The 23017-nt window shown below is 41.1% G+C and overlaps 1 protein-coding gene across 1 annotated transcript in view; it reads right to left on the bottom strand.

Moving 5' to 3' along the window:
* Positions 1 to 29: 29 nt before the first annotated feature.
* The window catches only part of RRN3 (RRN3 homolog, RNA polymerase I transcription factor), a 26500-nt gene continuing 3512 nt past the window's right edge, over positions 30 to 23017 (bottom strand). Inside the window, exons 4-18 of the mRNA XM_042438355.1 lie at positions 13026 to 13115; positions 12794 to 12923; positions 12222 to 12278; positions 11688 to 11751; positions 11462 to 11531; positions 10301 to 10399; positions 9685 to 9765; positions 9075 to 9192; positions 6285 to 6415; positions 5599 to 5729; positions 4866 to 5050; positions 4052 to 4160; positions 2420 to 2572; positions 1783 to 1870; positions 30 to 554 (exon numbers count right to left, since the gene is read on the bottom strand). Of these exons, the coding sequence (XP_042294289.1) occupies positions 405 to 554; positions 1783 to 1870; positions 2420 to 2572; positions 4052 to 4160; positions 4866 to 5050; positions 5599 to 5729; positions 6285 to 6415; positions 9075 to 9192; positions 9685 to 9765; positions 10301 to 10399; positions 11462 to 11531; positions 11688 to 11751; positions 12222 to 12278; positions 12794 to 12923; positions 13026 to 13115 (1656 nt within the window). The 3' untranslated portion in view covers positions 30 to 404. The remainder of the gene's footprint in view (positions 555 to 1782; positions 1871 to 2419; positions 2573 to 4051; positions 4161 to 4865; positions 5051 to 5598; positions 5730 to 6284; positions 6416 to 9074; positions 9193 to 9684; positions 9766 to 10300; positions 10400 to 11461; positions 11532 to 11687; positions 11752 to 12221; positions 12279 to 12793; positions 12924 to 13025; positions 13116 to 23017) is intronic.

Below are 23017 nucleotides of genomic sequence, written 5' to 3' on the forward strand. Positions count from 1 at the left end.
AAAACCATACAGTTCACACGAAAAAGAGCTCCCCAAGGCATTTAAGCTCAGTTTATTTCTTTTAAATAAATAAAAGCAGAACTCTTCTATCTGAACAGCAAGTGTTTTGAAATTCATTTTCTTTAAAGCAGAGAGGTAGCCAAGCAGAACTAGCTGCAAAGTCTTCTGGGTCTGTCTTTACATATGAAGTACATTAAGTTAGCCATTCTGGATCAACATACAGAAACAATTGTAAGGGTAAGACACAAGGGTAAGATACAACTCTTTCAAATTATACAAACACCTTTTTTTTACAATTTTACTGTCAAAATAGATGAAGAATCAGCAGTCTACACATAATCCAAAATGTTCTCTTTATAGAAATGACGACTGCCCAAAGTTTTTGTCCATCTGATTTTGGGAGGTCAGAGCAGCATTGATGCTACTGGTGGCGATCCTACACATATTTCTGTATTCTGAAGAGAGGAGTCGAAGGAGCCTGGCATCATACCAATCATGCCATCGTTCTGGGGAGTTTCACCATTCAAGAAGTCGTCGTCGTCTTCACCTTTGCTCTATCAAACAAACACAATAGTAAAAACACCACAATGCCACCAAGGAATACCTTGAGAAAACAGATAAATGTAATATCTGTCAGGGATGCTTTGATTGAGAGTTCCTGCATGGCAAAATGGGGTTGGACTGGGTGGCACTTGTGGTCTCTTCCAACTCTACAATTCTATGATTTAAATTAAATTGCTTTTAAGCTCCACTATCTAGAGGGGCCAATCCCACTCTGCCTCCCCTACAGTCTACAAAGTCCATGTTCCTCCATTTCCATTTGCAGACCTTTTCAAGATGGCAACCAGAAGTGACAACGCATCCTCTTCCTGCTACCATTTTGCAAATGACTGCAGAAAGAAGGGTATTTGGAGATAGTTCAGGATTCTGAGGTGCTTGTGGCAGTAGGGAGTATTTTTGCATGTCTTGATGCATTTTTAGGGCTTTCTGAGTGACTAGAGGTCAAAACTGCCAGAAAAATCACACTGAAATTAGTTTGGGAAAAAGGGAGCTTTGAAGGAATGATCGGGGGCTTCAAAGGTAAATAAGTGGAGCCCAGGAGCCACGTTGCTCACCTCAGGTTTGAGCATCATTCCTCAACCTGCTACATTCCACATATTTTGTTTTTGGTTTGTTATTTGTTAATTTTAATAACAAAGACAAACACAAACAAAACAGACCGACACATATTTGACATAAATCCATCTTTCAGAATATCAGCCTACACATATATTTTTATTCTTCCAATCGCTAACACTCTACTCCTCACTACCTATATTACCTGTCACCTCCCTGTTATTATTCTACCTAGACCTTTAAAACCTTCCCCTACTTATTATACCATCCTACAATTTGTCTACTGTTATTTCATTACTATCTCACTAGTCTTCATCTTTCTTCATTCACTCTTCTTTATCTTACATACATCTGACTTCCTTCCTTCCTCTTCTTTATCTGTAGCTTTTATTGTGTATCGCTTTTATAAAAATCCTTAAATGTTTTTTTGTGCATTTTATATTAATGCACGTTATATTTCCAAACAACATACCTTAATACCATAATATAAGAGATATTTTATGCACCCAACTTATCATTAAAATATACCAAAATACTATCTTATTATGATCTTTGTCCTCAGTGTGAAGACATCACTTTAAACTACGTGTACCTTATATTATTCTTCAGCACTGGTAGAAAAACCAGACTGAGAGATGGCTTGTGTATATGAATGACATTGCTCACCTCATTAATGGCATCTGTAGTCTTTTCAAGTTCTTCTGTACTCTGCTCTTCCCAAAATTGATACAAGGGATTAATTATATTTTTTGATCTGTGAAGTACATTGGAATATGATAAGAGGGTGACCACATAAAAAAGGAAATCATAGCACCACACAAAGTATTTTTTAATATTTTCCATAATTACCTCATCTGTCTTTTAAAAAAGATTGAATGGAATTAGAACAGTACACAAAATGAGTGGTTGACTGAGAACGGTCATTCTTGTGAGGCTGCCAGCACAATCCCACAACACATGGTGCAAAGGATTAACCCATGTGTTGTGGATTGTGTCTTCAGTCTCACAGGGGACTTTTCAAAACAGAGTCAAAATGGTAGCATGCGATAACAAGGAGGTACTAAAATAATCACATACTTGGATCTAACCACCTGCCATTGCAGGAATCATAGTTTAAAGCATCCCTGAGGGGAATCTCCAGTCCTCTAAACAAGCGTGACTTCTGGGTGTTTTACAGAGTAGCTTCAACACAACCCACTTCAAACAAGCTAGATAAAACATAGTTTGACAACTCTGACATTGTCAGAATTAAACAGGGCTCTTTCAAAACAAAAGGGAAATTCACTGATTTCTCGAAATATACCTTTTGAGAATATAAGGATCAAAAGGGAAAAAACTGTCAAGGGGATTTGTGGATGCTTCTATTGAGTCACCACCACAGCTGCTTCTTATAACTGGCAAAGCTTGCCTCCTGTTCCTCTCAATGATGGTGTCACAGAATGCAATCTGGTATTTTCTGAACAAAAGGAAGAAAAGCCAAGTGAAGTTTCCTGTTTTAGAAGGGATAGCTGAAGCAAAATAGAGACAGAAAACCAGACTTAATCCACATTCAGCAGAGATTGGAGGTTAGCCTCCCAAATGTTCTGAACTGACATTCCAAGAGCCCCCACAAAGAAAACTTTATTATATAGTATGAAAAGAACTGGCACTATTATAATTTTATCATTTCCTTTCACCATTCCTTTAGTAGCATATCCCTTAGCCTGTATCCTAAAATGCATGTGGGGAACATGAATCCCAGTGCAGATGTTGTTGGACTGCAACTCTCATTAGCCATAACAAACAGAACTAATGGTAAGGTGCATGAGGATCTTCAGTCAAGCAACAGATGGATAGCCACCCCTACTCTATACTGCCTTGAAATCTTGAGTGGAAAGATAGACTATGAATGAGAACACTTTTGGATTTTATTCCTCCTAAGATCTCCTTCTGTGGTAATTTATATTTTTTATATTAGCCTCTCTTTACATTCAGGTCTAACTGCTTTTGATTATTAGCCAAGTACTGACTTAAGTCCACTCTTGCTTAGCTCCAGACATAATCTGTATAAAGACATAAAAGACATCCAAACCATACAGGAAAAAAAATCTCACTGGTTAATATACTATCAGCTACAGGAAAGATTCAAATCTGATAAAAGAAACATAGGATTTTTTTAAAAAAATGTAATTGACAGAATAATGTTTGAAGAAAAATCAAAGCAAATTTCAAAATTTCACAAAGCAATCTTAGAGAGCTATCTCTAGATTTAACTTCGTATTTTATAAGCGGAAGGGTTGCCTCCGTCTGGGTGGTATGGCAGGTAAATAAAAACAGATAGAAGGAGTCAATGGAACAAATTTAACTATTTAGAGGAAGAAATGATAAAAGACCATATGATAAGATGGGCAAGAGATCTTGACAGAAACATCTCCTAAGATAATTGGATTCAAGCAATTGAATTGATGCAGCAGCTAAAAAGGCCAATGTGATTTTAGGCTGCATCAATAGAAGTATAGTGTCTAGATCAAGGGAAGTAATAGTGCCACAAAGAACAAAGCCTTCCTAAAAACCTGAAAGAACATACAGTAGAAAATGGAAATGGAGATATAGACCAAAAACATCTGCATTGCTATTTGATTTACATACAGTGGTACCCCGGGTTACGAATTTAATTCGTTCCGCGGCGCCGTTCGTAACCCGAAAGATTTCGCAACCCGAAACCGCTAGCGCTGGAAAGCCGCGGCTTTTAAATTTCGTGCCAAAAAGCGCCGAAACACACCAAAAAAAATTTCGTAACCCGAAAAATCTTTCGTTACCCGGAACAGTTTTTTCCAAGCTAACTTTTTCGTACCCCGGAAATTTCGTAACGCGATCAACTCGTATCCCGGAGTACCACTGTAGTTATTGAACACAAATATTTTTAAAAATCAAGGAAGGAAACAAAGATTCTTACCTGGTAAGGGCAGCAAAGAAATTCACAATGGATGGCAGACAAACCTTCAGGGGGTTTAACTGGGACATAACAATACGTTCAAAGTTTAACTTCTGCAGGAATGACAAACCTTCAAAACAAAAGTATTAACAAACATCTTTATGCGATTATGCCTTTAGAGTCTCCTACACAAACAAAAAGAAAGAGGGACAGCAACAGGGTAACCTGCCACAGTACTAAGCTGATGCAGAAGAAGCAACATTAGTAACACGTAATGGAAATTCATTAACAAACATTAACTGCTTAGGCAGGCTTTTTTCTTCATCTACAGTAGTGCTTAGTTTAATGTATTTACTGTGACGGAAATACATTAGAGGAACAGAGTGTAAAGGGATAGTCTGTTTGGAAGGTGGAGAATTGGAAGGAGAACGTATGATTAATGTTAGAAGAATGGGTGGAAAGGAGAAGGTATGAGAGGGATGATAGAGATAAAAGGGAGACAATAGAGAGTATGGAAGAATATAGTTATAGTGTTAGGTGAGTAATAAAAGATATATGGATAATTACTAGGGCTACCAAAGACTGTGTCAAGGACTATGTGATGGTTGTATGATGCATTGCATTGGTTATATGGAAGATTTTATGTATTTTAATCATGGTAAATAAAGATATGTATATTTAAAAAAAGCTGTTTCAAGGATCCACTCGTTCACCTGCTTCCAGGTATGAAATTGGTCTAATTTTTATTCCAACGAAGACACCACTATCAAAATCCAGACAAATTTCCCCAACACATCTAGTTTGAATACTGTACTTGCTATCATATCGCACTTGCCTTTCTTTAGGTTTCCATCCAAGATTTGCTTGTGTCGAAAGATGACCACATAGAACACAGCTTGGCAAGCAGCATAGAAGGAACTATGAAGAGCAATGTCACAAAACGCTTTCAATCCTGAGCCCTGGTTATCAATGTACAGGTGCAACCAGTTTACCAACAAGTCCAGGCAAGCTTTCACTGTACTGCAACGGGACAAGAAAACTGATAACAACAGAAGTCCAGCTAAATCATTTCACTGATGAGAAGGATGATCATTTAAATAATGAAGGTATCAGGCATGTTTCCTGTGTCATACTAATGATAAACCACCCCATCCACCCTCAGAAATTGGAAACATTGATTTCTAGGACTGCAAGAATCCCTTTGTGAGCATGGCCAGTGAGCCAACTGGGAATTGTAGTCCAAAATGCAACTTTTCTAAGCTATGCCTATGATGTACCTTAAATGCCCCATCCTCATAACATTTTATTATGGAAGCTCTGTCAATATGTGAATTTATGAGCTCTTTTGACTTTAGTGAGCACAGCTACTGCTCAGTTTTCCTGTAGGGTTGAGCTGGCCCCAATTCCCTCCCAAAAGAAAAAGTTGGGGCAAATACTTTATCACTGCAAAACAAACAGGTCATTTCATAGCAAAATGCTCTATTATTTCTTCCAGAATGCTCTGAGTCTACATTTCTAGTCTTATTCTGCAGAGTAAAATTTTTGAATAACTTTGGTGGGCTACTTACACAACTGGGATAAACTTTGCCCGTGCCAAAAAGCTACCAATGTAGTTTGCAGCTGCCTGCCTAATGACCGCAGGAGTATTTGGATCCTGAAGCTTTTTCCAAAGATGTTCCACAAAGGCTTCTGCAATTCCCTATGAGACACAAATGCATGTAACACATAAATGCTAGGGTGCCTACATTCATGGACAGTGCTCACTGACAATTGTTAGAGCAAGGGTAAGGAATTTCTTTCAATCCAAAGGGTGAATTCAGAATTCAGAGAAATTCCTGGATGCCGTATTTCACTGGTGGGTGTAAAAATAGGCAAAATGGTGGGACATATTTCAGTTCAAAGTTCTTACTGCCAGCAACTTCACCTGTAGAGGCACTCCACTGCTTCGGAAGGAGAAAAACTTGTATAAAATCTAAGAAAACATGAAACAACTGTATTATGGGGAGGGCAGCTCCAGAGGGCCACTTTGGGACCCTAGGAGGGCCATATTTAACCCCAGGACTAATCCTGCTTGAGAACGAAGGAATTAATAGAGGAGGGGGAGACTCTGCAGTTTCAACTCTGTCTGAACACAGTCCTTGAGACACTCTTCATTTCAACCAAAGACAAAAAATATACAACTGTGCTTTTTGGTCTGAGAAGCCAATCAATAGAACTAGGAAGAAAGCATGGCAAAAAGTTGGACTATACATACCAGTTTAAAGCTGGAGAGGTAGAACATGATATACTGCACATGACATGAGCCATGGGTTGGTAAAATCAGCTTATCAAATATAGCCACCAGATCCCGATACAACTGCTTGGTGTTGCCAACATCAAGCTTCCCTAGAAATAAAAATGTTTCCATTACCATGGTCCTCAGCTGAGAAAAGACGTGTGTACTTTCTACAAAATTATTAGTTACTTTCCCCCAAAACATTGTTACCTAGTAGTCAAATAAGATTAAGGAAGGATACTATGCTAAAATACCCTCATCTTCTTAACCATAAATCAACCAAAAATAATACATTGCATGTCTATGCTTACTGGGTCCTTAGATTCTGCAGGACAAATTCAAGGAAGATGCTCAATGGTTGCTATACATATTCAGCACTTTCTCCACTTAACATGGAACTGACCATTCAGGCAAGATAAACTGATTTACAAGCAATGTGCAGTCTCTACATGCTAATAGTTACTCCAGCTAAGACATCAGAAGGGCTGCCAGACCCAGAATAACCCATAGGAGTGAAAACAAACAAGCAAGCAAAGGGAAGGTATTTTTACCATACATCAAAGGAGTCACAGACAGAAAAGGGAAATTGGTGAGGAAACACAACCTCCAGATGATCTACAAACCGATCAAGAAAATCCAGCAAATACTGTGCTCAGCAAAGGACAGAAGAGACCCTCTCACAGTTGCAGGAGTTTACCGCATACCATGCAGCTGTGGACAAGTCTACATAGGGACCACCAAATGCAGTATTCAAACCCAAATCAAGGAACACACTGCAAGCTGGGTCAGCTAGAAAAATCAGCAGTAGCAGAACATGTTATAACCCATCCTGGCCATAAAATGCTGTTTGAAAACACTGAAATTCCGGACCATGCCAACAACTATCAGGTCAGAATGCACTGGAAAGCCATTGAAATCCACAAATACCTGGACAACTTCAACAGGAAAGAAGAAACTCTTAAAGTAAACAGAGTTTGGCTACCTGTCCTGAAAAACACGAAAATTAAGACCCAGCAAATGCAAATGAAAACCACCAGAGTGAGGGAGATTCCCAGGAGACAACAGATCTTTATGTAAATGGACACTCTGTACGCCTTGCCATTCAATAACAAAACAATATACAAACTAACATGCAAATCACCTCCTCTCAGATACTCTCTTCCATGCCAGCATTCTCTGAAGATGCCATCCACAGCCGCTGGTGAAACATCAGGAATAAACTCTACTAGAACACTGCCTCATAGCCCGAAAAACCCACAAAAACAATGTACATTCTGGTCATTTTTGGTATCCAGTAGAAACAATAAAAGTTCCAAAGCTTAATGACACAGCAGCAGTGTCTATATGTTATTTTAATGCTTAATATGTCAGACTGTGAAACAGATCTAAACATGGCTTACTTCCAAAGCAGTCAGGACCCAGCAACAAACTTAGAAGAAGGAGTGAACAGGCTTCTCACTCAGACTCTGACTCACATTTTGTTTCATTATTCATCCCATCTTTCTCCCACTACTACATCCAAGGAGGTTCATACATGATTAATATATGGATACAACTAAAACCACCATAGGTTATAAATAAATAGATTATCAGATTAAAATTCTGAATGTAAAACAATCTTATAAGCAACTTTGAAAACCAGGTATAAAAGACTCCCCCTCATCTCAATTAGATTTGCTTTCTCAACAACCCAGTGCATTGTCAAAACTCACTGGCAAAAGGTCTTTGCCTGTCAGTGGATGAATAACAGGGAGAACTTTCTTTAAACAGGGCATTTCACACCTGGAATAGCTACTGAGAAGGCCCTTCCTTTGACCTTACCCAAACATGTCTGTGAGGATGGTGAAACAGACAGAAAAGCTTCCTTTGTCCAGCCAGCATTATCAAGGTCAGGAATGCTGGGAGTTGAGGTCTTGAACACTTGGAGGGAACTAGGTTGGGTAAGACTGCTTTTAAGACCTGCTGATCTGCAAATAGAGAAGTTCTATTTTTCTTATTCTCAGTACCATCTTCTACTATCTTCTGGGGGATTCTTGAACCCTCAAAAGCAGATTTCTCAGGAATCAGATTGGGCTGCAGGATGAATAAATGAAAACCCTGTCTCCATTCTTCTGCCTATGAAAGCTATTAATCTATGGAGTTCCACTGTATATTTGTAAACAGATTAATCACAGTAACTCAGTGTGAAATGTTTGGGACAGTACTCCCACAACATAAAGCCTGGTATCTTATGGAAATTCTAGTCTCAAACACCTGAAGGCACTAGGCTGTTCACCCCAGCATGGATCAAACATTAACTGGAAAATGCCAGATCTCCTTGTCAGTCACTAAAACACCCTTTTCCTGCATCCAGTCAATTGCTCAAACAACACTTCAGTAAAGAAGTATTTGCTCCCCACCAGAAAGACAACAGGGAGTGGGACAGTCTAGCATTTCTTGGAAAAGAGTTCCATAGCCTGGAAACAACCACTAAAAAAGCCCTCTCTTAGAGATCACAAAGCCCAGGAAGGCTCACACAAGAGAATACAATGGTTTAGACCAGCCTGGACCCAAGATGCAACTCATGCAACTGGATGCAACATACACATTTCCACATTGGTTTGGAAAAAGATTAGAGACAAATCTAACCCTTCCTCCAAGTCAATTTTCAGGAATCCCTTTGCAGGGGTCCCCAATTATTAAGCCCAGATGCTTCTATCTCCTTGTTACTGCCTCATTAACAGTCAATCCTGGAGAAAGAATCTAAACAGGTAGCATAAGTGTTATTACCATCAACATGGCAGATTTCTTTAACATATGAAAACAATACAATCATCAGAATGTCCAGGCGTTCTGCAACTGGATGTGCCATTGTTTCATTCTTATCTGGGTTTTCTTCATCTTCATCCTGTTTAAATAAAGTACTAATTAGAGAACATTTGGGGAGCTCTTGACTGCATGAATAATGTTGAACTGAATGTTGAACACTACAAACCAAAGTGCATGATTGACAAAAACATACTAAAGTACAAGGGACACTAGTACGCACTAGTACAAGGGACATTTGTGACAGAACAAGGACTGTATCAAAAGTGTGTTTATTAGCTGGATGCAGTTACTTCTCTAGAGCTACACTTCTCAAAACTTTTACATTGGAAACTGTACTTCTTAAACAATAAAGTAAACTAAAGTAACTAATAAAGTAACTAAAAATGTATTAGCAGCTATCTATTTATACAAGGAGATGCACTTATGTCAAAGGAATACAAGATTAAGTATCTACAATTCCATGTACAAAGTTAACAAACATTTCCTCCTGTGCCTTTAAAACTGTTCTTAAAATTTGTATTTATTAAATATACACCAACTAACAACGAAAATGCTTAGCAAGCAAACTTACCAAGTTAAAGAGTCCTTTCTCTGCATTCTCCACACTCTCAACTTCTTCAGCAGCTTCAATATCTTTTCTTGGGGCACTCACCTGTTAAAATGAGTAGGGATACTGAAGTTGTCTGATACAACTGTTTGCTAAAGCTACTAACTCTTTGTAACAAATGATGAAAGAAAGACATTAGTGGTTAGATTGCAACAGAAAACCAGGTTCCCTCTAGATATTTTGGACTGCAAATCCATAACTCCTGACCACTAATCATGCTAGCTGGGGTTTCTAGGAATTGAAATCCAGTATGTCTGGATGACATCAAATTGTACAGCCAGATTTTTCTGCTAAAAATACAAAAAAGGGGAATGTAAGTGAATCTCTCACAAAAGAGTAACTTGTAGTGGTTTGAACATTGGACTATGACTCTATAGAGTCTGGGCTTCAATTTCCAACTCAGCCATGAAACCCACTGAGTGACCTTAGGCAAGTCACATGCTCTCAGCTTCAGGAGAAGGCAATGACAATCTTCCCCTGAACAAATCTTGCCAAGAAAACCCCATTAGGGCTGCCATAAGTTGGAAATGACTTTAAGGCACACAACACACACACACAACTTGCCACACTCTATACTTACATCCATCTTCAATAGCCTTTCAATAACAAGTTCCAAAATGTCACATCTCAGCACTGGGATGTATCCAGTAATTCGTAGTACGTTGTGCACATAAAACTGCTGCAATGGAAGTTCCCACAAAAATTGTAAGTAAAAAAATATATGCATACAGTCAAGCCCCCTTATGTTTGAGACACCACTGACTATGTAACTAGTGTAGTACGAAGCTTCTTAGCTTTTACCTTAAACTCAACACAGGATTTTCTAAATAAGTCCTCTGTTTTTCACTGATTATCACATACCACATGAGCCATATAAAGAGGCATTAGTCGCAGATATTTCAATTTAGGAGGCAATGGGAGGGACCATAACTCAAAAGTAAGACATAAGCTCTGTGCACAAAAGATTCCACTTCTGGTCCCTAGCATGTCCAACAAAAAAATATTTAGTGATAGGAGAAAACTCCAACCCCACAGCTAGAAAACTGCGGCCAGTCAAATTGAACAATATTGGGTTAGATCAGGTTCAGGGCTGCAAGCCTGCTTGTGGTCCCCAGAAGTCTACTTCTCATTTGAAAATTTGTTTTTAAAAAATGATGGTCAGTGCAGAGAGCTATGCATTCTACTTCTTAAGTGGTGAATACTCATCTTTTTCAGCCTCAAAAAGTGAACCTGTGTCTGCCGGGGGGGGGTCACCTGTGGATTCTGGTGGCTCCCATACTAAATGGACAAGTAGTATGACCTTGCTGTTTTCCTAAACCTAATGTAAATTATCAAGGGCCCTTAGCCAAGGGAAAGACAACATACCCAGCTCTGGTTTTGCTAAGGCCCCACCTGGTTCAGAATCAAATACCTTTCTCAAGGTATTCTGTGCCTCTTCCCAAAGTGTAAGAATTGCTGGTTTGGGGATAATTCCTACATATTAATTTCCATGTTCCATAGTTTTTGAAGTAACAATGATACTAAGAATACCAAAAAAAAAAATCAAATACAAACAAATGCATGAAGGAAAAGACAGTTTTCTTTAGTCACTGCCTCTATCCATCATGCACCAGAGCCATCAGGCCCTGAAACCACACTATTTCTGCTAATTTAAAGGGGAGTTCAAAGACTAAATTAAAAACAGCCATACTGCTAGATACACAGATGGGAAAACATGGTTTTAAAAAAGCTGATCACTTACCAGAGTGCTTTCAGATTTGTTAATAAATGGAAATTTTTCAGCAAGCACTGGCATGAGAAACTGTGGTGTCCTGTAACATAAAAAATATCCAGAAAAGATCATCTACATCTATGAACACTGGACAAATTTTGACAGCCCTTTTAAACAATGAACCTTGACAAAAGAACAGACAGGGATGTGCATAGAGAACCATAGACAACATATGAAATTCAATATTAGTACTTACAAAGGGACGTATTTTACTATCGTTTGCAATGCTCTGTGACAGGTGTTGAAACCCTCAGGTACATCTGCAAGAATCAAATAATCAAGCATGTACATTAATCCAGAAAATTTAGTTATATTTTATACTTCACTAATATAGTCCACTGGTTTTCAACATAGACAGTGTTGCTGTTCTCATATTTATTTAACCTTTCTGCATAACGTATCTGAGTAGTCTCAGCCACTACTGTAGCTTTAATGGGGATTAGACAAATTAATGGAAGAATTAATCAAGTCTGTATGAAATCTTGAGGTTTCAATCAATGGAAAGTCACAAATATGCAAGTAAACCATACTCCACAGTTCTAAACAAACTTAAACATTATTGCAACAAGTGCAGACGTGGTTGGACTGCAATTCCCATCTGCCCTAGCCAGTGTAGCCAGAGGCAGTGTAAGAAAATCTGCAAGTTGTCCAACTCTATAACAGAGTAATAAAATGAAAGTAATGTATATAAAGAATCAATCATGACCATAATATAAGAAATTTTACTCACTTTCATCATCATCTGAATCAGAGATGTCCACATTATTTTCTCGTATGGTTATTCGAGCTGCAGGAAAAAGAGTATTATTCTGTTATTACACTATATTACTATTTAATGTTCTCATTGCAAAATTCAATTCAAAATAATAATGTAACATAAATCTCATGGTAACGAATCACAGAACTGTCATATATTTATATGACAAATATGCAATAATGTATTAGCAAGTAGTAATGTCTTCCCAAATTCTATATGACTGTAATAACTTTAAAAAGTAATATTCTAGAAGTTTTGCACTATTGTGCTCAAATATTAATTTTTTAAAAAAACTATTTTTGTCACCAAGGACCATCAGTTGATTCTAACTCTAGGATTACAACATAAGAACCCCATCTAAACCCCATCTGCCTGGTGGTAGAGACTCAATTCACTATAAGCTCCCACAGTCCCTCAGCAGCATGGCCAGTAACTAAAAGCCATGCTGGCTGGGAGAGTTTAAGAATTATAGTTCAAGAAATAATGTTGCAAAGCTTTGTGAGAATCATACTGACTATTTTATGAGAATAAAAAGAAAATCTTACGTGGTATGAAGTGCAAAACAATCATTGCAAGACATGGCCTCAAGTAGATTGTCTGTGCAGACACTAAGTTACCCAGGAAAGCCAAGTATTCTTCCACCACAGTTTGGCTTCTTCTTAGCCATGGCACCTTCTGCATTATTTTTATACATAAAGAACAATAAATTAAGTATATTTACTTCACAGACTCAATAAAGGTCAATGGAACATAAAAAATCAATTTGTAAATTCTTACCAACAAGATGCGGACCAACTGTTCAAAATCCTTGGTCAAAAGTGTTACAGAAGACCGGAATTCATGCAGCCAATTAATAATCTGGTCATCCTTAAAACAGAACCAATTTTCTTTAATATCTAAATGTTGCAATATGTCAAGACTTGAAAGGTGAAAAACATTACAAGCCTGCTTAGATCCAGTTAGGTATGTTTGGATGCATCCCAGAATATTAGTTATAATCAAAAATAGTGGTGCAAAACACAATGCAGAAATAATCCCCCAGTTCCAGGAAAGGATGCAGCTGGCATATCAGCCAAAGCTGGTAGCAGACACTCCTGACCATAAAGTAAAGAGATTGTACAGGAATACCTGGTCAATCTAAATGAATATAAGTCTCCAGGACCAGATGAACTACATTGAAGAGTATTAAAAGAACTGGCAAATGTAATATCGGAGCATTGGCAAAAATCTTTGAAAACTCCCGGAGAATAGGAGCACTCCCACCAGATGGGAGGAGGGTAAATGTTGTCCCTATCTTCAAAAAAAGACAAAAAAGAGGATCCCAACCATTATCGTCCAGTTAGCCTGCCACCAATACCAGGAAAGATTCTAGAGCAGATCATTAAAAAGAGAGTCTGTGAACATCTAGAAAGCAATGCCATAATCACAAACAGTCAACATGGGTTTCAGAGAAAGAAGTCATGCCAAGCAAATCTGATCTCTTTTTTTTTTTATAAAATTACCAGCTTGGTATATAAAGGGAATGCTGTGGATATAGTAAGGCCTTTGACAAGGTTCCCCGTGACATACTTGCAAACAAGTTAGTAAAATGTGGGTTAGACAAGACAACTGTTACATGTAGTTGTAATTGGTTGAACGACTGAATCCAAAGGGTGCTCAACAATGGCTCCTTTTCATCTTGGAGAGAAGTGACCAGTGGGATCCCACAGGGCTCTGTCCTGGGACCAGTGTTATTCAACATCTTTATCAATGACTTGGATGACAAAATTGGGAGCATACTTATAAAATTTGCAGATGACACCAAATTAGGAGGAATAGCTAATACCCCAGAGGACAGGATCAAAATTAAAAAGGACCTGAGCAGACTAGAAAGCTGGGCTAAAGCTAAAAAAATGAAATTCAACATGGAGAAATGTAAGGTACTGCACTTAGGGCAGAAAAATGAAATGCACAGATATAGGATGGGGGATACCTGGCTGAACGAGACTACATGTGAAAGGGATCTGGGAGTCCCAGTAGACAACAAATTGAACATGAGTTAACAATGCGATGTGGCAGCTAAAAAGGCCAATGCGATTTTAGGCTGCATCAATAGAAGTATAGTGTCTAGATCAAGGGAAGTAATAGTGCCACTCTATTCTGCTCTGGTCAGCCCCACCTGGAATACTGTGTCCAGTTCTGGGCACCACAATTCAAAAAAGGACATTGAGAAACTGGAGCCTTGTGTCCAAAGAAGAGGAACTAAAATGGTGAAGAGTCTGGAACCATGCCCTATGAGGAACACCTAGGGAGCTGGGGTGTTTAGCCTGGAAAAGAGAAGATTAAGAGGTGAGATATGATAACCCTGTTTAAAGATTTGAAGGAATGTCAATATGAGGAGGAGCGAGCTTGTTTTTCTGCTGCTCCAGAGACTAGGACCTGGAGCAATGGATGCAAGACAGGAAAAGAGATTCCACCTCAACATTAGGAGGAACTTCCTGAGAGTAAGGGCTCTTCTATAGTAGAAAAACTCCCTCGGAGTGTAGTGGAGTCTCCCTCATTGAAAGTCTTTAAACAGAGGCTGGATGGTCGTCTGTCGGGGATGCTTGTATTGAAGTTCTTACATGCGGCAGTATTTAGACTGGATAGCCCTTGTGGTCTCTTCCAACCTAGGTCCTGTTACAGACTGCAAAAAAAGCTGCTTCGGGTCTCTTGGAGGTATGCTGTTAAAATGATGCATGCACCTAAGAATCCGGAAGCTGCACCAAAGCTGCACTCCTTGTTAGGAATGGAGTGTAGCTTTGGCGCGACCTCCGGACTCTTAGGACCCATGCATCATTTAAATAGCATACCTCCAAAGAACCCAAAGCAGCTTATTTTGGCAGTCTGTAACAGGCCTAGGATCTATCACTGTACAGTACTGAAAAATTCAATGAGGAAAAAACTCACTTTATGTCAGGATCCAACAGCTGATGTTGCAGCAAAGCAAAATCAGTTGTATCTCCCTAGAAAGAAAAAACAGCAATTAGCCTGACAACTTATAATTCACCTCACAAGACACCTCAGAAGGCATTTCAGACTAACAAGGTTTCAGTTTGTGTAATTCAGATTTTAAGAATTTGTTTAGAGTTTTAATACAGTAAATTTTAATACATAACTGTTTTCAATTTTAAAATTAATTTTATATGTAGATATTTTTAATGTTTTTGTATTGTTTTAAATTGTAGTGTTTTAAAATTTGCTGTGTGCTGCTTTCCTCCCTATATGAGAGAAAGGCAAGATAAATTGTTGTGGTTGTTGTTACTTCCACCTAAGATGGGGGAGACCTTTAAAAACAATCTGAATATGGTACCATAAAGCTTTTTCTTGATTTAATAATCATGTTTTTCCCCCCCACTTCACATCATATGAAAAACTATGAGCCTGTACAGACATGACAAAATAAAGCTGCTTCGGGTCACTTTGGAAGTATGCGTGTAAATGATGCATACATCCTAAAAGTCCAGAAGTCATGCTAAAGCCACAGTCCAGTCCTAAGGACCGGAGCGCACCTTTGGCGCAGCTCGGGCCTCTTAAGATGCTTGTTCATTTAAACAGCACACCCCCAAAGTGACCTGAAGCAGCTTTATTTTGGCCTGTCTGTACGGGTCCTAAGATATTACCCAAAGCCAAAAAACAGGACGAACACCTACACAGCATCAGATTATTGAGACACCTCCCCAAAAAAAATACCCTTCAATACTTGCGGAATATCAAAACACACACTATGATTAATATTATAGTCGGCCCTTCTTATACACGGATTTTTTATACACGGACAACAGCATACATGGTTTGAAAATGTTCCAAAAAAGTAATAAATTTCAAATATACAAACCTTGATTTTCCATTTTTTATAAGGGACAAACCATTTTGCTTTGTCATTATATTTAATGGGACTTGAGCATCCACGGATTTTGTTATACACGGGGGATCTTGGAACCAAAACCCCAGTGTATAACAAGGATCCACTGTATGTACATGTAATATACCTTTTGATATCTGAGCAAGATTTCTTCCAATGTCCCACCAATCTGACCGTTTTCCTTGGTGTGATCTCAAAAATTCATCAGCAGATAGCATGTCAGAAAGTCTAAACAACAAATATGTTTGTTTATTTTCAGTTAGAATATTATACCCTGCTTTTCAGCCACAAAGGCTTACAATCTGAAAAGACAAGACACAAAAGGAGAGGGGGATGGCAGTGGGGAAGGGATAAGGTCTAGCCGTTCTGTTTATCTGTTGAATAAAACACAACAGGTCTTTTTTCCCCAATGCCTTGATTTTCTATGGCTGCACAGCAGAAATAAGGCAGGTTGACACACTTTAATTGCCACAGCTCAATCCTATGGCATCTGGGCATTGTCATCTGGGAAGCTCTTGACTTTTAGGCTGGATCCGTGCTGCAGAAATAATGCAGGTTAGAATCATAGAGTTGGAAGAGACCCCAAGAAGGGCCCAGATCCAGTCCAAGCCCCTTCTTCTTCTGCCATGCAAGAACTTCTGTCAAAGCACCCCATTGACAGGTGGCCCTCCAGCCTCTGCTTAAAGACAGCCTCCAAGGAAAGACCCATTATACTCCGAGGAAGGAGTTTCTTCCACTGTCTGACAGCCCTACTCTCCGGAAGTTCCTCCAATGTGAGCTGGAATCTCTTTTCCTGAGTTGCATCCATTGTTCTGGATCCTGTTCTCTGGAGCAGCAGAAAAGAAGCTTGCTCTCTCCTCAGTATGACACCCCTTCAAGTATTTAAACAGGGCTCTCATACCCTCTGAACCTTCCCTTCCTCAGCCCCAACATTGTTCCCATAGGACTTATGGTTTCCAGACCCTCACCATTTTAGTCGCTCCCTTTGGACATGCTCCAGTTTTTTCAACGTCCTCAACCTGGGCATAATATTCCAGGTGGGGCCTGAACAAGCAGAACAGAGTGGCACTATTCTTCCCTTGATCTAGACACTAGACTTCTATTGATGCAGCCAAGAATCGCATTGGCCTTTCCATACCACTTTAACTGCCATGAGCCAGCGCTGTGGGATCCTGGGAAGCGTAGTAGTTTTGGGAGACATTGAGCCAGTGTCTGCCTGAGAGCCTGGTGCACACAAACTACAAATCCCAGGATTCCATAGCATGAGAAGCCAGGGCTGCATTCACACTGGAGAACATAACCCGGTTTGGTACCGCGTTTAACTTGTTGTCAGCGTTTGCTATGGAATTCTGGGAGTTGGAGTTTGTTGTGGTGGGGTCTGGCACCACACAAACTCCAACTCCTAGAATTCCATAGCCTTAAGCCAGAAAGAGTTAAAGGGGTCCCAAACGGGTTATTTCTCAGTATGGAAGCGGGTTCGACCCGCATTACTTCTCCAATCCCGACGTACTGTAGTCCTCTTACCTGCCTCGCTTCCAAGGCCTGGCCTGTGGGAAGCTCATGCTCTTCGTCACTTCCGTATCAAACCGGAAGTTGAAATCCCTCCTAGTCTCACATTCTTGCTCTAGTGACTCAGTGGTCCCAAAAACAGGAATGGATATGAATATGGACCCTTTTATTAGCTGGCTTCAACTTCCCTGGCTCCATGCATAGGGGATTCTGGGAACTGTGTGTTTTCCTGTGTCAGGAGAGAGCTCTAGTGCCACAATGAACTACAGTTCCCAGGATCCCCTAGCACAACAAACTCCAACTCTCAGTTTGGAGATAAGACTGACATAGGGTTGCCATAACTGTCCACAGTTGACCCCATTTGGCAAAGTTAGGTCCAAACACACTGCAGAAACAATCCCAGTTTGAGACTGCTTTAACTGCCCTGCTCATTGCAGAAGGATCCTGGGAATTGTAGTTCCAAGAGGCCAACACTCCTCAGTCTCCTGAGGGTTAGCAAAGGACCGCAAGGCCCCAAATCCACCAAACAGGGGTCCCTTATCTGGCCTCCACCAAAATGCACAGCACTCTGCTTCGAAAGCTGTCTGTTGTGCGAAGAAGGTCGAACGCCTTCATGGCTGGCATCTGAGCTTTGGGGGCTTTTGGGGGCTATGTGGCCATGTTCTAGAAGAGTCTTTCTGTTGTGCACTTTTTTGTGGAGCAAGCAAAAGAGCCTGTTGTTGAGTGGATTTTGGGTCGTGTGGTACATAGGGATGATGGGGAGTGGTTGCCCCTTCCAGTGTTGCCACAACAGCCTCAAAGATATTCCCCAGAATGTTTAACCAAAATCCGAAATCCCCGAAATTCCCCAATATTTACCAAAATGTTAAGTCAAAATCCCCGGAAAGAAATTAATTAAATTTCCCAGAAATTGGCAACGCTGCCCTTCAGATGTTGCACTAAACCTTTGGCCGGGTTGGCTGGGTGATGGGAGTTGCAGTCCAGTCGCATGGAACCAAGTCCATGTTACATTTGTTAATTGCTATGTATTTTGCTATGTAATTGGCTGCTACTGATTTGCTATGTATTTTTTGTATTGTTATTTTATTGTTATGGTTTAATATGCTGCTATGTTACACATCTTTTTTTATTTAATGTTTTATTGTTATTGCTTTACACTTTGTATTATCCCCTGTTGTAAGCTGCCCAGATCCCATGATTGGGCAGCATAATAAGAATAATAATTATTATTATGATTATTATTGCCTTCCTAGAATCCTAGAGTCAGAAGAGGCCACAAGGGCTCTTATTGTTCTTAACCTACTATCAGCAAGCCTGAGTTCATCTGCGCTTTAGCATTCTGACTTTACCCCTACTCATGCCTGCTATTTGTGTTTAATTCCTCTGTTGTGATTTCCCCCTTTTCCCATTTCTTATACATGTGTTCGTTTCAAACTTAGCTCAGTTGAAAGTTCTTTAGTCATCCATCCTGGTTTCGTTGAGACATCTCCCAGTTTTCTTCCTCGTTGGAACTGTTGGAAATTGTGCCTTCACTATCTCCCTTTTGAGAAACTCCCATCTGTCCTGAATTTCCTTCTCTTTCAGTATTCCTGACCACAGGATAACCCACTGTATTTCTCTAAGTTTACTGAAATAACAAGCTGTTCTAAAATCTCAGAATGCGTGTTTTGATTATGCCTGGCTTCTCCTTTCCAGTTTATCATAAACTCAGGAGAATATGGATCACTCCACCTAAGGATCCCACCACTTGCACCCCATTGACCAAGCATCCTTGTTGGTTAGGATCAACTAAATTAGCTGACCCCCTTGTTGCCTCTTCCACCTTTGTGGGTCCTTGCAACTGTTTGCCTTTGTTCCCTCTATGACAGTTTGGCTATTTTCTCCAGCCGTTTGCTTTCCAGAATACTGTCTCCCTCCCCACATAACTCAGTTTAAAGCCCTCCTGATCAAATTTTTTGAGACTAGTGGCAAAGACATTTTGCCAACTGGAGTGAGATGCAACCCATCCCTTGCCAGAAGTCCCTCCTCATGTGTGGCATCCCCTGGGAAGCCCAGAGGATGCGACCCCCCAGGATAGCAATGTTTACCAAGATTGAAATGTGATAACCCTACTGGCAGAAGACCATAGGATTATGACTTGCCTTCTTGGTAGACAATGCTTATCCGTGATTGATAAGCCCATGTTGATTCGGCTGAGACAGTGTACACACCCTGCTCTCCCCTTTGCTAATTAGAAATCTCCTGATGTACACAGTGTGTCCCTATTCCGCAAATTGGCCTTCTGATGTACATGAGATAATGTAAAACTAATGTAACCCTGATGTTCAATAAAAGGAGCTGGCCAAGACCTGGCCAGCAAAGAAGCTTTGCAACCCCCCATTCCTGTCTCTGCGTCTCTCTGTCCCGCGACACTCATGGAAACCCAGCCCAGTGTCCAAGATCCAAATCGTTCTGGTCGGCGGCACCACTACGGAGCCATTTATTTACATCTTTTATTTTCCTCTCCCTTCCTGGAACCATGCCTTTGACTGGGAGAGAGATGAATGACAACCTGTGCATCCATGTCTTTCAGTTTTTCTACCCAGAGCTTTATAATCCCTTATGATATTCTGAATGCTGTTTGCTTGCAGTATCATTGGTTCCCACATGGACCAAAAGAAAGGGGTGACAGTCAGTGGACTTGACAAGTCTTGGTCAGCCTCTCAATCACATCATGGATCTTTGCCCCAGGGAGACAACAACACCTCAAGAGACCACAGACCACTGCTTTGGTACTCTCAGCAAGGAGTTCCCCACGACCCCACACACACGCCTCTGCGAGGCTTAGCAGCGGCTGTTCCCCTCTGTCCACGAAGTCTGTCTCTGCGCTGTTCCTCGTCATCCTTGTAATAGAGAGAGGTTCAAATCGATTCTGTAGCTGCAAGCTTACAGAACGTCCCTGGTTTCCCCTATTCTGTGTGTGACATTCCTCCAACTATCTACTTCTGTTTTATGTGAAATGACTTTCTCCTCCCCATCAAAATCCTTAGCAGAGGAACATAATACACGACAAAGACAAAATAAAAAGATAATGGAAGCAATATACAGAAGAGCTATACAAAAGAGATGAAAAGATAAAACAACACAAGGGAAGAAAGATCACATGAAGACGAACCCAAATGTTGGAAAGTGAAGTGAAAGCTGAGAGCAATTAAGAGGAATAAATCACCAGGAGCAGATGCTCTCCCAGTAGAGCTACTGCTATTTACAAGACAGAAGCTGCATCCAACACTGCAGTGGCTGGAATGCCACTCATCAATGACGTTGCAGAGCCGAGGGTAACGATGATGGGAGCTGCAGTCCCGCAGGGTTTGGAGGATGGACATTGCCCTTGGCTTCACACTTACTGGGGAGAGGAGATCCAGGTCCCTACATGCGGCCACATGTATGCCCTCGAGCCAGACACTCCCCGGCCCTTCCTCACTTGCCTTAAGCGAGGTTGCTGTCGTTGGAAAGGGAAACACTGCAGTGGGCCACTTTGTGCGTCTTTGAAAGAAATGGCAGGATGGCCAAATTTAAATCAATTTTAATCCCCGAGACACCGTGAAAGAAACTCTGCCTCACTATCACTTCCCCCTTTTTCTATGGTGGGCTTCTCTCCCTCTCTGCGGCCTCCTCTCCTTCTTTCAAGCCAATTGCTCTTTCAGGCAGTTGGACAATGAGGAGAAGAGAAAGAGGAGGAGAGGAGAGATGTGGTTGTGGAGGAGATGGTGGTTGTGGAGGTGGCCCTGGCCGACCAATGGATGATGGCAGGGATGCCGCGGGGCCCCAAAAGGCGGGCGCTGAAGGTGCGCTGAGGGCCCTGAGGAGCGAGGCCTGTAGCGGCAGCGATGGCGACGATGGCGCTGGGTCCATGGTTTTGGCCTTGCCCTCAGGCCGACGTCGTCCTCAGCTCTCCGCGGCACTTCCAGGTTGCCCACATACCAGAAGACACACCAGAGAGGCTGAAAGGAGGCCCCTCCCGCCGCCGTAGATAAGCAAGTCAAGAAGAAGACGTCCCAAAGAAGCCCACAAGCGAAGGGGCCAGGCCCACCGTGTCAAAGAGCAGCGCCATCCAGAAGCCCCCCTGGCACCGCCGCCCACCTCGGAGGTCTCCATGGGCCACGGAGGGCAGACGGCCAGGGGCACCGGGGAGACCTGTGCGTCTGAGTCGAAGTGCCCCAGAGTCAGTCTCTGTGAGGGAGCCGGGTCTTCCCCAGGCAGGAGTGCGCACATGCTCATGAGGCTCTTGAGCAGAACATGGCCCTGTACCTGACATAGAGCCACCCCACAATTAGGCAAAGCGAGGTCAAGTCACCTCAGGTAGCAACCCTACGATGTCACAAAAGGATGGCAAGCTGTGAAGCATTTGCTGTGTTACCATTATGGTGTAGTGGTTTTCTTGCCTAGAGACAGAATGAATGCCGCTCAGGCCAGGAAACCCATTGGGTAACCTTGGCAAGTCACTCTCTCTGCTCTGCCTTCAGTGGTAAAATTCAAAGATACAGCCGTGTTAGTCCTGTGGAGTCATATGTAGAGGGATCTTGAAGCACCTTTGAGACTCACGAAAAAAAGAAGTTGGTAGCAGGAGCTTTATAGAATAAAGTCACTTCACAAATGCATCTGAGGAAGTAGACTGAATCTAGGGAAGCTCATGCTGCCAACTTCTTTATTCCAGTTATTCTTAAAGGTGCTCCAAGATCTCTCTAACCTCAGCCAGGGCGACCAGATGTGATTTTTTCCAGGACATAGCCTCCATTTCAACCGTATGCCCAGGAGGAATTCCAACATGTCCTCCATTGTGAGTCTAAGCAGCATGAATTTATATGAATGTGAAGTCAAAGGCTTTATGCTGGCATCCATTTTTTTTTTGTGGGTTTTCGGGCTAATGTGCCCATGTTCTTTTAGTTTTTATTGGGGGGGGGATGTTCCTAATTGTCTTCCTTTGCAGTTAGGAGATCCGGCAGGGTACCAGATGCCCTCCTTTTCCAGGACTACATTCCAGCCTTCGGTCCAGGAGGAATCATGCTATGAAGCGTGAATTTACATTAGTGTTTTACATTTTTTTTGGGAATGTCTACATTGTTTGTGAATGTCCTGTATTTTGCAATGCCTTGTCCCATCTGTAGTAGACATCTGGTCACCCTGGCCTTAGCGGACAGCAATGGCAACCCCTCTGCTAAGATAGGGTCACCATATGTCAGAAACAATTTGAAGGAACACAACAACATCAAGAATGCTTGGGGCAAGTCACACACTCTCAGTCCCCCCCCCCAAAAAAAACCTGTCATAGATTCACCTTCAGGTCGCCATAAGTCACAAATTGACTTGAAGGGACCAACAATGACAGTTTTGTACT

This window comes from Sceloporus undulatus, chromosome 8, assembly GCF_019175285.1.
Source record: "Sceloporus undulatus isolate JIND9_A2432 ecotype Alabama chromosome 8, SceUnd_v1.1, whole genome shotgun sequence".
Taxonomy (NCBI): domain Eukaryota; kingdom Metazoa; phylum Chordata; class Lepidosauria; order Squamata; family Phrynosomatidae; genus Sceloporus; species Sceloporus undulatus.